Source organism: Brachyistius frenatus, unplaced genomic scaffold, assembly GCF_029030835.1.
Source record: "Brachyistius frenatus isolate BFR_SWC_R1_liver_20210118 unplaced genomic scaffold, ASM2903083v1 Contig_403, whole genome shotgun sequence".
Taxonomy (NCBI): Eukaryota; Metazoa; Chordata; class Actinopteri; family Embiotocidae; genus Brachyistius; species Brachyistius frenatus.
In genome coordinates this window covers 155,050-167,323 of record NW_027211002.1, presented here as the reverse complement: position 1 = coordinate 167,323, position 12,274 = coordinate 155,050, and the positions used below count along the sequence as shown (strand labels likewise).

Below are 12,274 nucleotides of genomic sequence, written 5' to 3'. Positions count from 1 at the left end.
GAAAAAGTACAAAAAATACGACCAATGTATAAATACGCAGACAAAAAGAAAAATACACTTGGAGTGAAACAGTGTCTGTAACATACAGCGCTGCATCATTACAGGTGGTGGAACAGTCTGACAGAGAGACAGAGTATGTACTGTTTACATCCGCTGACATCACTGTTTACTGTTTACACCTCTCTGCAGCTCCAATCAGCATCACATCAGACGGAGTCTGTGCAGTTAGATATGTATGTGACGTCATCAGAGCGCGTCTCCAGCTGATCAGCAACATGAAGCGGATGTGGCGGACGGGAGCGACCTTGTTGGTCGGAGCGGGACTCGGAGCTTCAGCGAGCCGCCTGCTGAGCGTCAGAGGCCGGGAGGAAGAGGACGAGAAGGACGAGAGTCCCGGTCTGCTGAGCAGAGTCCCGGTGGTTCCGGTACCGATGGTCCTGGGTGTCCCTTCGGTCCACGCCGCCGAGCTTACGGTGAGCGTGTCCGTCCGTCATCAGAGGACATGTGACTGACCACTACATTCCTGGTCAGACCAGATGTCTCATGGTTTGTTTGACAGTTTGAGACAATAAGAAATAAAGTGTTTTGTCTCTGAGTGTCCACAGTGTCTGTCTATCTCTGTCTGTCTGTCCTCCACAGAGACAGACAGACGGTTGTCTGTGTAGTTTCTCTTAACTAAGAAAAATCTCCTCCAGTTTCTGTGATGGGATCATCTCAGGAGTTTGTTTGTCTGTTTGATTTCTATAGCACCAAATAACAACACAGGTTATTTCATGGCACTTAACACATTAAAGTCTTTACAGCAGAACTTTACAACATTATACATGTTGGTTGGTTGGTTGGTTTGTTGGTTGGTTGGTTGGTTGGTTTTTGTCAGCACCTGCCTGTTCAGTGTGTCTGAAGGTCTCTGATGTGTCCCTGATGTCGTCCAGGTGAGTCCCGGTGGATCCGGAGCAGTGATGAAGTACGGCTTCCCCTCATTGGCCCACATCAAGACCAGAGAGTCCTACGTCACCTCCTACGACCCCCGCACACGCACTGCATCCTGGGTAATAGAGAGCCTTAACCCTGCCTCACTGAGCGGCCCCTCAGACAGGAAGTACTGCGACTTCAAAGAGGACGACAGGTGAGACGGACAGGCAGATAAACAGGAAGACGGGTAGATAAACGGATAAACAGGAAGACAGGCAGATAAACAGGAAGACGGGTAGATAAACAGGAAGACAGGTAGATAAACAGGAAGACAGGCAGATAAACAGGAAGACGGGTAGATAAACGGATAAACAGGCAGATAAACAGGAAGACGGGTAGATAAACGGATAAACAGGAAGACAGGTAGATAAACAGGAAGACAGGCAGATAAACAGGAAGACTGGTAGATAAACAGGAAGACAGGCAGATAAACAGGAAGACAGGTAGATAAACAAACAGGAAGACAGGCAGATAAACAGGAAGACGGGTAGATAAACAAATAAACAGGAAGACGGGAAGATAAACAGGAAGATAAACAAATAGGAAGACGGGTAGATAAACAAATAAACAGGAAGACAGGTAGATAAATAACAAGATAGATAAAACCCTGTTTCCTAAACAGTTGTGATGCTGTGTAAAATGTAAATAAAAACAGTGATGATTAATTATAAACATAAACTTATATTTAATATAAAACAGATCAAAGACAACAAACTGAGATGTTTTATTGTTTTATAAAGATATCTTCTCATTTTGAATCTGATGCAGCGACACGTCTCTATAAGTTGTTCCAGGATCATGTTCACCACTGAGCTGCATCACCTCTTCTTTTAACAACACTCTGGAAACATTGGGGAACTGAGGAGACCAGTTTTTGGAGTTTTGAAAGTGAAATGTGGTCCCATTCCGAGGATTTCAGCTGCTCAACAGTTCAGGGTCTCCTTTCTTGTATTGTTCATGTCCTGATGCTCCAGATGTTTTCAATGATTGACAGGTCTGGACTGCAGGAGGCCAGTTTATCAGCAGACTCTTCTACTAGAGAACCATGCTGTTGGAATACGTGCAGAATGTGGTTGGACGTTGTTCTGCTGAAATAAACAAGACCTTCCCTGAAAGAGACGTTGTCTGGATGGCAGCATATGTTGCTCCAAAACCTGAATATATCATTCAGCATTAATGCTTCCTTCCAGATGTTCAAGCTACCCATGCCATGTGCACTAATGCATCCCTGTACCATCACAGATGCTGGCTTTAGAACTGAGCTGATAACAAGCTGGATGGTCCCTCTCCTCTTTAACCTGGAGGATGCAGCGTCCATGATTTCCAAACAGAATCTCAGATTGTGATCCATCAGACCTCAGGACAGTTGTCCACTTCACCTCAGTCCATCATCAATGATCTCGGTCCAGAGAAGGCGGCGGTGTTTCTGGATCATGTTTCTATCTGGTTTCTTCTTTGGAGAGTTTTAACCTGCATTTGTGGACGCAGCGATGAACTGTGTTCACAGACGATGGTTTTCACAAGTGTTCCTGAGCCCATGCAGTGATTTCCACTCCAGAATAGTGTGTTTTTAATGCAGTGCTGCCTGAGGGCCTGAAGATCTCCACCATCCAATATTGGTTTCCAGCCTTGTCCCTTGTGTTCAGAGTTTTTTCCAGATTCTCTGAATCTTTTAATGATATTATGAACCGTAGACGATGAAATCCACTAATTCTTTGGAGTTTTACGTTGAGGAACATTATTCTTAAATTGTTGCACCATCTTCCCACACAGTGTTTCAGAGTGGTGAACCTCTCCCCATCTTCACTGCTGAGAGACTCCGCCCCTCTGACATCATCTTTTTATATCCAATCATGTTACTGATCTGTTGTCAGCTGTTCCACCAGGTGTTGTTTTTTTTATTTTTACACAACCTTTCCAGTCTTTTGTGGACCTTGTCCCAAGATTTTATAGACATGTTGCTGCCATGAAATTCAAAATGATAAACAGGAAGACAGGGTATTTAAATGTTTCAAAGATGTTTATCAGCAGTAAATGTTTTTGTTTATTTTTGTGTTTTTTGTATTTGTGTTTGCTCTTGTTTGTTTTGTGGGCAGCATCCATGTTTTCCACAGATCGACCAGCGCTGACTACAGGGGGAGTGGCTTTGACAGAGGTCACCTGGCTGCAGCAGCCAATCACAAGTGGAGTCAGAAGGCGATGGAGGACACGTTCTACCTGAGCAACGTGGCTCCGCAGGTAAACGGACGGAGAGAGACCAGACAGACTAACCTCCATCACCATGGTAACTGATGGTGCTAACTGAACCTGGTTCAGTTCTAGATGTCAGATCAAAACACAAGAAAGTACCACCTACGGACCAATCAGATCTCTCTGAAAAATGACATCACCGATCAGAGAAGATCTGTGGAGCTCAGTGTTGAAGTCCAGATGATCTCAGATCGTCTGGATCTGTTGGACTCAGGTGTTTACGGATGTTCAACACACGAGTCACATGGCGTCTGTCGTCATGAAAATTTGCTGCTGTCTGAAGAGAGAGAGGGAGGGGGGTTGGGGGAAGCTTGCGTCGCAGTGTCAGTGTTTAGCGCCGCTGACTGTTCCTTGAATCCAGGTTCCACTTGAATGTTGTTTGTGTCCAGAACCCTCACCTGAACCAGAACACCTGGAATCACCTGGAGAAGTTCTGCCGCTCGCTGACCAGACGCCACCACAACGTCTACGTGTGCACCGGCCCGCTCTACCTGCCCAGGTAACTCCTCCTCCTCTGCTTCTTCTGTGGTGGCCGAGGGCTGGGCGACAGGATGATGTCATCGTGTGTGTGTGTGTGTGTGTGTGTGTGTGTGTGTGTGTTGCAGGCAGGAGGCTGATGGGAAACTCTATGTTCGGTATCAGGTGATTGGAAGAAACCATGTCGCCGTGCCAACACACTTCTTTAAGGTGAGGCTCACCTGTCTGATGATGTCATCGCTGACACCTTTCTTTCAGCTGATGATGGTGATGATGAAGATGATGATGTGATGAAGATGATGATGATGATGATGGAGTCTTTCTCCTCAGGTGTTGATCCTGGAGCAGGCAGACGGTAGGGGGGTGGAGCTCCGCTCCTACGTTTTACCAAACGAACCAATCGATGAGAAGATTCCTCTGGAGCGTTTCCTGGTTGCCATAGAAACGGTGGAGCGGGCGTCAGGCCTCCTGTTCGTCCCAAACATCATGAAGAGGACGAGCAGCCTGCAGGCCGTCACTAACAGATAGCACCGCATTACCCACAATCCCCTGCTGCTGAGTCCCTCACCCAATAAATGTTGATCAATAATCTGTCTCTGGTTAATCAATCACAACATTAATCGATCTGAACAATTGATAGGAACTTTAAGACCCTACGGACAATCCATTCATGTTCCTTTAGAATCCAGTTCCCAACTGAGGAGGAGTCTGATTGATCAGTTTGAACTTTAACTACTGATAGACATGATTATTAGATATTGATTACCTCCACAACAATGTTAGATGACTGAGAACTTTTTATTGATCAGTTTATGACTGCAGCTGCAAATCAATATTATTAATCAGCGCAGCTCCCAGATGATTTAATTTTTTTTCATTCAAACGTAAAAAACTTCAAACAGTAACATCAACCTGGTAATCAATACACCAGGACCTTCAAAATAAAAGCCCCCGGTAATCCACTTCCTGTCCAGCTTTAAAGACATGAATGCCGTTCAGTCCACTGACAGCCAATCACAGAAGAGGGCAGAGCCTGTCGTTTCTTAGTGCCTGGTACTATATTGGATCAGTGGGAGGGACGTCTGCCTGTGATTGGTTGCTGTGTTGTGGGCGGGGTTAGAGATCCGTGAAACATCCAATTACAGCACAGTTTAACACACCTGTCCTTCCAGCTGATCCGATCGAGCACCAAGCTTCCATAAAGTCTGCCGCAGCTGCCTCTGATTGGCTGGAGGTCAGCTGTGGTCCAACGCCGCCGCCGCCTCCTCCTCCTCCTCCTCCTCAGAGCCGAAGATGTCAGACAGCTGGTACCCGTCCTGGTCCTGGTCCTGGTCCTGGTCCTGGTCCTGGCCCTCCTGCTGCTGCTGCGTCTCCTTTATCCGCCTCCTCCTCATCATCTCCTGGAGTACCGGAACAACTCGCTCCTGCAGAAAGTCCACGATCTCTGAGGACAACAAAATGGACGCCTGAGACCCGGTCCACAGAGACCCGGAGACCGAGACCCGGTCCACAGAGACCTGGACATAGCTGATTGGTCCAGAGAGACTCACCTCCGCATGAGAGACGGGTCCAGTTGGGGACTCGGGACACAAAGAGTCGTCGGAAAGTCTTCTGGACATAAACAGACGTCACTTTACTGAAACAGAACAGAACCACTGTTAGAACCTGGGAACTGTTTGACCTTTGACCTGGGAACTGTTTGACCTTTGACCTGGGAACTGTTTGACCTTTGACCTTACCCCACTGTCTGAGCCACCTCGTCCCAATCCACATCTGCTACATCATCAACACGCATCTGGTACAACCTGAGACACACACACACACACACACACACACACACACACACACACACACACACACACACACACACACACACATACACACACACACAGCTGCTGTCAGTGGTATTGATCTCGTCACGCGATGTCCCGTGTGTCATGTGATCTCACGTGTTGATGAGGCGGATCTTGGCGTGCAGGCCGGCAGTCCGGCGGCTGAACATGCTTCCTTCTGAGGAGAGTTTTGGCTGCAGGACTTCGAACCTGAACCACAGAGAACACGTGAACAGATGGAGACATGACACAGGTCCACACGATCCTGAGCCAGATCGGACCGGTCTCGTTACCGGAACACTACCGGAGCCGGCGGGGTACTGACCACTTGAGTCGACACTGGATCCAGGACCGGGTCTTCACCTGCTGACTGATGTACGTCCAGGGCAGGTTCTTACACAGCTGGCCAAGGCTTAGACCGGAACCGGGACTCTGGACCAGCGTCTCCAGGTGGACCCGGAGAGCCTGCTTCAACCTGGACTCTTCATCTGGATCCCAGAAACCACGACCTGAGGCTGGCAGGAGCAAACTCACAGGTTACCAAGGGGTAAAAAGGTCAGGTCAAGGGGGTGGGGGGGTCAGAGGCCTACCAAGGCCGGCGAAGCGTTTCTGCAGGGCATAGATGCTGCGGTCCATCTTCTGGGCGATGGTCTTCCAGTCGTTACCGTGGAGATGATGAAACTTCACCAGAGAATGAAGCTCGTCCTCTGAGAACCTGAAGGAACACACCCTCATCAGAAAGGTTCCACATGGAGAACACAAACACAGGAACACACTGGTTGACCTCTGACCTTCCCATGTAGTTCCTTTCATCAAACATCTTCTTCGCTCTGATGTAAATTTGAAGACACGGACGGGGGACGCCCTCAGCTGCAGACAGACAGACAGACGGAGAGACAGACAGGTGAGTCAAAGAGTGAAACTCCTGGCGACAGCTGACACAATGAAGGTTAACTTCACAACAGAGACGTTCCTCTCCTCCCATTGGCTCACAGACCTTTGCTCTCCTCCTATTGGCTCACAGACCCCATGTGATGATGTCATTGTGTTTACGTACCGATCTTATGCAGGAAGTGATGTTGTACTTTAATCTTCTTGATCTCCGCCTCCTGCTCTTTGAACCTCTGAGGAAACAGAAGCTGATTGGCCGAGCCGATGCCGGTCAGAGCCAGGAAGTCTGTGACGTTGGTTCTGATTTGCTGATTCTCCCGCGCAGTGCACCGCCCCCAACGCAGAGACACACCTGGAGGAGGAAGACATGTTTGCAGTACTTGTACTTCAGTGTGCGCAGTACTTGTACCTCGGTCTGTGTGTGTACTTGTACTCGGTGTTTGCAGTACTTGTACCTCGGTCTGTGTGTGTACTTGTACTCGGTGTTTGCAGTACTTGTACTCGGTGTGTGTACTTGTACCTCTGTCTCTGAAGTCCTTGAAGCGCTGCAGATCGTTTCTCAGCAGCGACCTGATCTGTTTAGCTGATCGTTTGTTGACGTTTGGAATGAACTGCTGCAGCTCCTCCAGAGACGTCTGGTCCACCCTGACAATATGGAGGGACACGTGATTGACAGGTGCATTGAGGTTACAGCTATTGCTTTTCCTTCCTGTGTTACGAGTTTTCTTGTTACATAATGAGTTCACTTTTGTTACATTACGAGTTTTTGTTGAAATAACAGAATAACGAGCAGAACTCACTCCTGTGTGACGGCCGTTGTGATTTCAATCCGTTTCTTCTTTCTGTCTCTGATCATCTTCTTCTTCTTCTTCTCTCCTTTCTGTGACATCACTTCCGCCACACTCCTGTCTTTCTTTTTCTTCTTCTTTTCTGTCTCACTGGTTTCTATGGCAACCTGTTTCTTATTTACTTCCTCTTCCTCCTCTGTTTGTCCATCAGCAGGAGGAGGAAGGCTGACCTCCTCTTCCTCCTCTCTCCTCTTCTTCTTCTTCTTCTTCTTCTTCTTCTTCTTCTTCTTCTTCTCTTTCCTCTCAGGAGTGTCGATGTCAACAGGAGCCAGAGCTTCCTCCCGACACTCTGACCTTTTCCTCTTCTTCTGGGGGGAGGGAGACTCTGCAGGAGGACTCATGATGGGAGGAGGAGGAGGAAGAGGAGAAGCCTTGATGCTGCAGATCAGTTTGTTGTTGTTGAAGCTGCAACAGAAGAAACAAACAGTCAGATTCTGGAGGTCCATCACTGTGGTGCGTTCAGGAACCCTCTGACCTCATCGATCCACCCTCAGCTATTTCATCACTGTGGTGCGTTCAGGGCCAACTGAGGCTATTTTCAAGTGATTTCTCGGCTTTTATTTTGAAGGTCAAACGTCGTGTGAGGGACACTTTCATGTTTCACAGACTGCTGACAGGAAACAGCTGAGCTCGTGCTGTCCCTGATGTTTGGTCCTCGTGCTGTTCTGCAACAGGTCCGTGTGACCTTTGACCTGAACGCAGCTGATTGAACTGTTCTGGGGACCCCGCGGCCGCCATCTTTGTTTCGATCCAAAGCTTTCAAACAAAAAGCGGTTTATCGATCAGCAGACGCAGTTTCCAGCCTTGCTGTTCCGCAGTCTCCGAGGAAACGAACGCGCTTTCCGGTCTCTACAAACTGAACCTTTGTCCAGACGGACTCGGCGGGTCCCGGACCGGACCGGGAGTTCTGGTCTGAGTTCAGAGTGAAACTGATCAGAGTAATCGATAATGTGAGCTAAGAGCAGCCTGGAGCGGACACAAACCCACAGTCACGTCAATAACCTGGTTAAAGTGATCAATACCGACTCACCGGCTCTGCTGATGCACGCGGGGCCGAGCTGCACGCTGCTTGTTTACTTCCGGTCTGCTGGGCGATTCTTCTCGTTTGCGTTTTATGGCGGATGGCATCCAGCGAAAGACGCATTACCGCCACCTACTGTATAGGAGTGTAGTTACCGATCCCCTTACAGAACTAAATTCTTTTGCTGCATCCTGTTTCTTTGGGGTAGTGTAACATTGTAACACCTCCCCGACGCTAATCATCTTTAGATTGAGTTCCTCTTCAAGCCCTGTGAATTTCTACCGGTAACAGATGATGTGATCTGCAGATTTTGGTATTCTCAGCACTCACATTCCTGTTGATGTTTATTAGGGCGCGAGCACCGATAGTGCTAAAGCCCTAATGTTATTCAAGCGATTATTATTTTCGTTCCTTATTTTTCTCCGCAAAGAACTGCATTTTTGGCGATTTTATCATATTCAAAAACTCATGAAAGTTGCTACACACATCTCTCCTGGCAAAAAATTTCGTATTTTAGAGGAGTCACGAGTGGGCATGGCCTTAATGGCTTGCTAGCGCCCCCTAAAGAGATCCCCCAGCAGCCACATTTACCTACATGCACGAAATTCGGTGGACACGTGTATCACACCTAGATGCACAAAAATGTTCCAATGCACCATTACCTCAACTCGACAGGAAGTCCACCATTTTGAATTTAGTTGCCATTTTTGGAGATTCACACATGTTGTACTTTAACAAACTCCAACAGATTTTGTCAGACGGACTTGAAATTTAGTCTGTGCACTCTTAACAAATACAAATTATCAAAAGAATTAGTTTTTGTCGATCGGTGTGCCTGTAGTGTGGCGGCCATAAAGTGATCCAAAAATGAAAAGTCTTTTGGGACACTTTTTGCTGTCGTATGACTTTTGTGTTTAAAGTTATGACAAGAGGGGTATTTGAACCCCAGGCCTTCCAACATAGAGGCAACAGCACTAACCACTACACCACCAATCTTCCCAGGAGTTACACAGCATTATGACAAATCTTTGGCTCATTGCAACTTATAACTCCACCGCCCACAAATATTCATTCAAATGTGACCAAAGTGGCAGCAGACATTCTTTGGATAGGTAGGTAGGTAGGGTAGGTAGGGTAGGGTAGGGTAGGGTAGGTAGGTAGGTAGGTATATACTTTATTAATCCCCGAGGGGAAATTTTTTCGCCACAACAGCATACATACAGGAGCAATAATAGAAACAATAGAATAAAATAATAATAGAATAGAATAATATAATAGAAAAGCAATAAAATAAAAAATATAAATATAAAATATAAAATGCACAGTACATACAGTATATATACAGTACATTAAATATCTATATATATTATATACAACAAACCAATAAACACAGTCAACATATATATATATATATACATACGGTACAGTATATATCTATATATATAATATACATATAATATACAAGCAACCAAGAAACACAGTCAACAGTGTTATTGTACTGTGATGGATTTTGCCAGAGGTGAGTTATTGTAAAGTCTTATGGCAGTGGGCAGGAATGATCTCCTGTATCTGTCCTTGTGACAGCGGAGCTGGAGGAATCTTTTAGAGAAAGTGCTCCGCTGTCCCTGCAGCAGGTGGTGGAGAGGGTGGTCAGGATTATCCAAGATGGACAATAGTTTGATCAGCGTCCTCCTCTCCACCACCTTTTCCAGACTATCTAGTTTGTAGCCGATGATGGAGCCGGCCTTCTTAACCAGTTTGTTAAGTCTGTTGGTGTCTCCGGCTCCAATAGTAGATATACATGTTTTCAAGGGGGTCTATCACACATGGTTCAAGGGGAAAGAATCCCTGTAAGGCAGACATGCCCAAAGTCCGGCCCCCGGGCCAAATGCAGCCCGCTTTCATACTTCCACTGGCCCGAAGCCTCTGTCATAAAATCAATAATATGTGGCCCCCTGTTATCCACAGTCTAAAATACACGCGTAAAAAAGTAATTTTATATTTCACTACAGGATGGCAGTAAAGTTGTGGCCGAACTCTCGCGATCCAAAGCCCTGTGCCACCGCCAGTTTCAACAATTTCTACTGGACATCCACGCTGAATACGGAGATGTTGTGTATCACACTGATGTAAGACGGCTCAGTCGGGGGTCTGCACTGCAGCGTTTCTACTCTCTTAAAGAGGAAATTGGACAATTCTTGGAAAAAAAAAGGGACAACCAATGCCAGAACTAACCGATCCTGTTCGGCTGGCTGATTTCAGATTTTTAGTTGACATAACCCGACATCTGAACGCCTTGAACACGAGCCTTCAGGGGCAAAATGCAATGATAAGCCAACTGTATTCACATATCAAAGCCTTTCGGACCAAGCTGCTACTTTTCCAAAGCCACCTGTCACAAACGCAGCCCAATACCACACATTTCCAATCTCTGCAAGCAATAATGACCCGTTTTCCAGCGCACAATATCAGTGCACAAATGAGGAGGTATGCCGCAAACATCTCATCTCTGGCTGAGGAGTTTCAACAGCGTTTCAGTGATTTTGCAACTATTGAAAAGGAGATCACGCTTTCTTCCTCCTTTTTCCGTGGATCCCGGTGACGTTCCAGCCCACCTGCAGCTGGAGCTCATTGAGCTGCAGTGTGACACGGAGTGTCGCGGCCAGCACCAACAACTCCCTCTTGTCAACTTTTACCAGCAGCTGGATAAAGACAGGTTCCAAGAGATTTGAACATTTGCTAAGAAAATGTTGAGCTTGTTTGGCTCGACATACTTGTGTGAGAAGACATTCTCAGTTATGAACATGAATAAGAACCATGTGAGGACAAGACTAAGTGACTCCCACCTGCGTGACATCTTGCGCATTAAAACCATTGTTTTTGAGCCAGACCTGCCCCATTTACTGCAGTCGAGATCTCAGGATCACCCTTCGCATTAATGCAAACATGTTATTTGTTGATTCTGGTGAATAAAGGTTTGAGTTTGAGTCATATTTGTTAGAATACTTTACTTGCATTCAATTTATTTTTATTATAATCTTCATTTATCCAGGTCAGGCAGTTATCAGATCTACCTAGCAGCAGACAGCATAGTAAAACAAAGCAAAATAAAAGGAAATACAAAAAAGCATTCCCTGTCGGTAGCATGTAAAATTCATGCTGGCTCGTATGACAATTTTTTTACGTCAATGTGGCCCCTGAGCCAAAAAGTTTGGGCACCCCTGCTGTAAGGTTGTGGTCCACGGGTGTGTGTCCCTTTAAGGCAAATCCCTGTAAGGTTAAGCCACATGGTTCACTGGGGTTAAGTCCCCCTATGGTGAGTCCCTGTAAGGGTAAGCCAAATGGTTCACAGAGTGCTCACAGTTTCAGGTTTCGGGGTCACGTTGTACATGCAGTACACCCTAACCCAAACTAAAGGTCAACAACAATACAAATACGAAATAGAAATCCCATTAATACATTTTAATCCTATGGTATGACTTATTTTTCATATTTCGGACAACATGCTGTATGTAGTATGACATAGTGGGGCAGTGGTTAGAGCAGTTGCCTCAGTAAAAAGTAATTGAGTTCGATCGCCACTTGATGAAACTACAAGTTACTTTAAATCTTATGTACATGGACCAACCTTCTCCAAACATCACAGGTATGATAACAGCCCCGCCCTGATGACCCCTGTGGGGGAATATTCACTCATTGTCATAGCAACTATGGCAACTGAAAATGACATTTTTCATACTTTCACATGCTACATCGAGCGGGTTGATCACATGAACGTAAAGTCGGGATCAGAATAGCGTAAACATGTAGTTGATATATTTAGAAAATCGTTTGACGAAAGGGCGTCGCCTTGGCGATGCGGCAAAGTCTGATGTTTCACCGTGACACAGAAAGTTGATGCTTGTGCGATTCTGCGCTAGGTTATGTTTACAATAATACAACATATATGTATGCCATATCATATTAATTATATATAGGTTGTA

At 46.2% G+C, this 12,274-nt stretch overlaps 2 protein-coding genes across 2 annotated transcripts; one reads left to right on the top strand and one right to left on the bottom strand.

The window, feature by feature from the left end:
* The first annotated feature begins 167 nt into the window (after positions 1-167).
* endog (endonuclease G) lies at positions 168-4,284 on the top strand. Its single transcript, XM_069724976.1, has 6 exons — positions 168-473; positions 933-1,126; positions 3,069-3,210; positions 3,612-3,721; positions 3,828-3,909; positions 4,030-4,284. Exons 1-6 carry the CDS (start codon positions 276-278, stop codon positions 4,225-4,227), a joined length of 924 nt encoding a protein of 307 aa, XP_069581077.1. The 5' UTR covers positions 168-275; the 3' UTR covers positions 4,228-4,284.
* A 101-nt stretch (positions 4,285-4,385) lies between these two features.
* Positions 4,386-8,413, bottom strand: LOC138636757 (transcription termination factor 1-like). Its single transcript, XM_069724971.1, has 11 exons — positions 8,301-8,413; positions 7,223-7,675; positions 6,943-7,067; positions 6,589-6,774; positions 6,323-6,401; positions 6,122-6,246; positions 5,857-6,046; positions 5,649-5,741; positions 5,439-5,504; positions 5,250-5,335; positions 4,386-5,143 (listed from the first exon to the last, which is right to left on the bottom strand). The coding sequence occupies exons 1-11, from the start codon at positions 8,396-8,398 to the stop codon at positions 4,935-4,937; spliced, it is 1,710 nt and encodes a 569-aa protein (XP_069581072.1). The 5' UTR covers positions 8,399-8,413; the 3' UTR covers positions 4,386-4,934.
* Positions 8,414-12,274: the final 3,861 nt, after the last annotated feature.

Coding starts and splice junctions, on each gene's coding strand:
- endog (XM_069724976.1), top strand. CDS start 276: ATGAAGCGGATGTGGCGGACGGGAGCGACCTTGTTGGTCGGAGCGGGA. Junction 474..932: donor TCCACGCCGCCGAGCTTACG/GTGAGCGTGTCC, acceptor GATGTCGTCCAG/GTGAGTCCCGGTGGATCCGG. Junction 1,127..3,068: donor GACTTCAAAGAGGACGACAG/GTGAGACGGACA, acceptor TTTTGTGGGCAG/CATCCATGTTTTCCACAGAT.
- LOC138636757 (XM_069724971.1), bottom strand. CDS start 8,398: ATGCCATCCGCCATAAAACGCAAACGAGAAGAATCGCCCAGCAGACCG. Junction 7,676..8,300: donor CGCGTGCATCAGCAGAGCCG/GTGAGTCGGTAT, acceptor CTTCTGTTGCAG/CTTCAACAACAACAAACTGA. Junction 7,068..7,222: donor ACAACGGCCGTCACACAGGA/GTGAGTTCTGCT, acceptor CCATATTGTCAG/GGTGGACCAGACGTCTCTGG.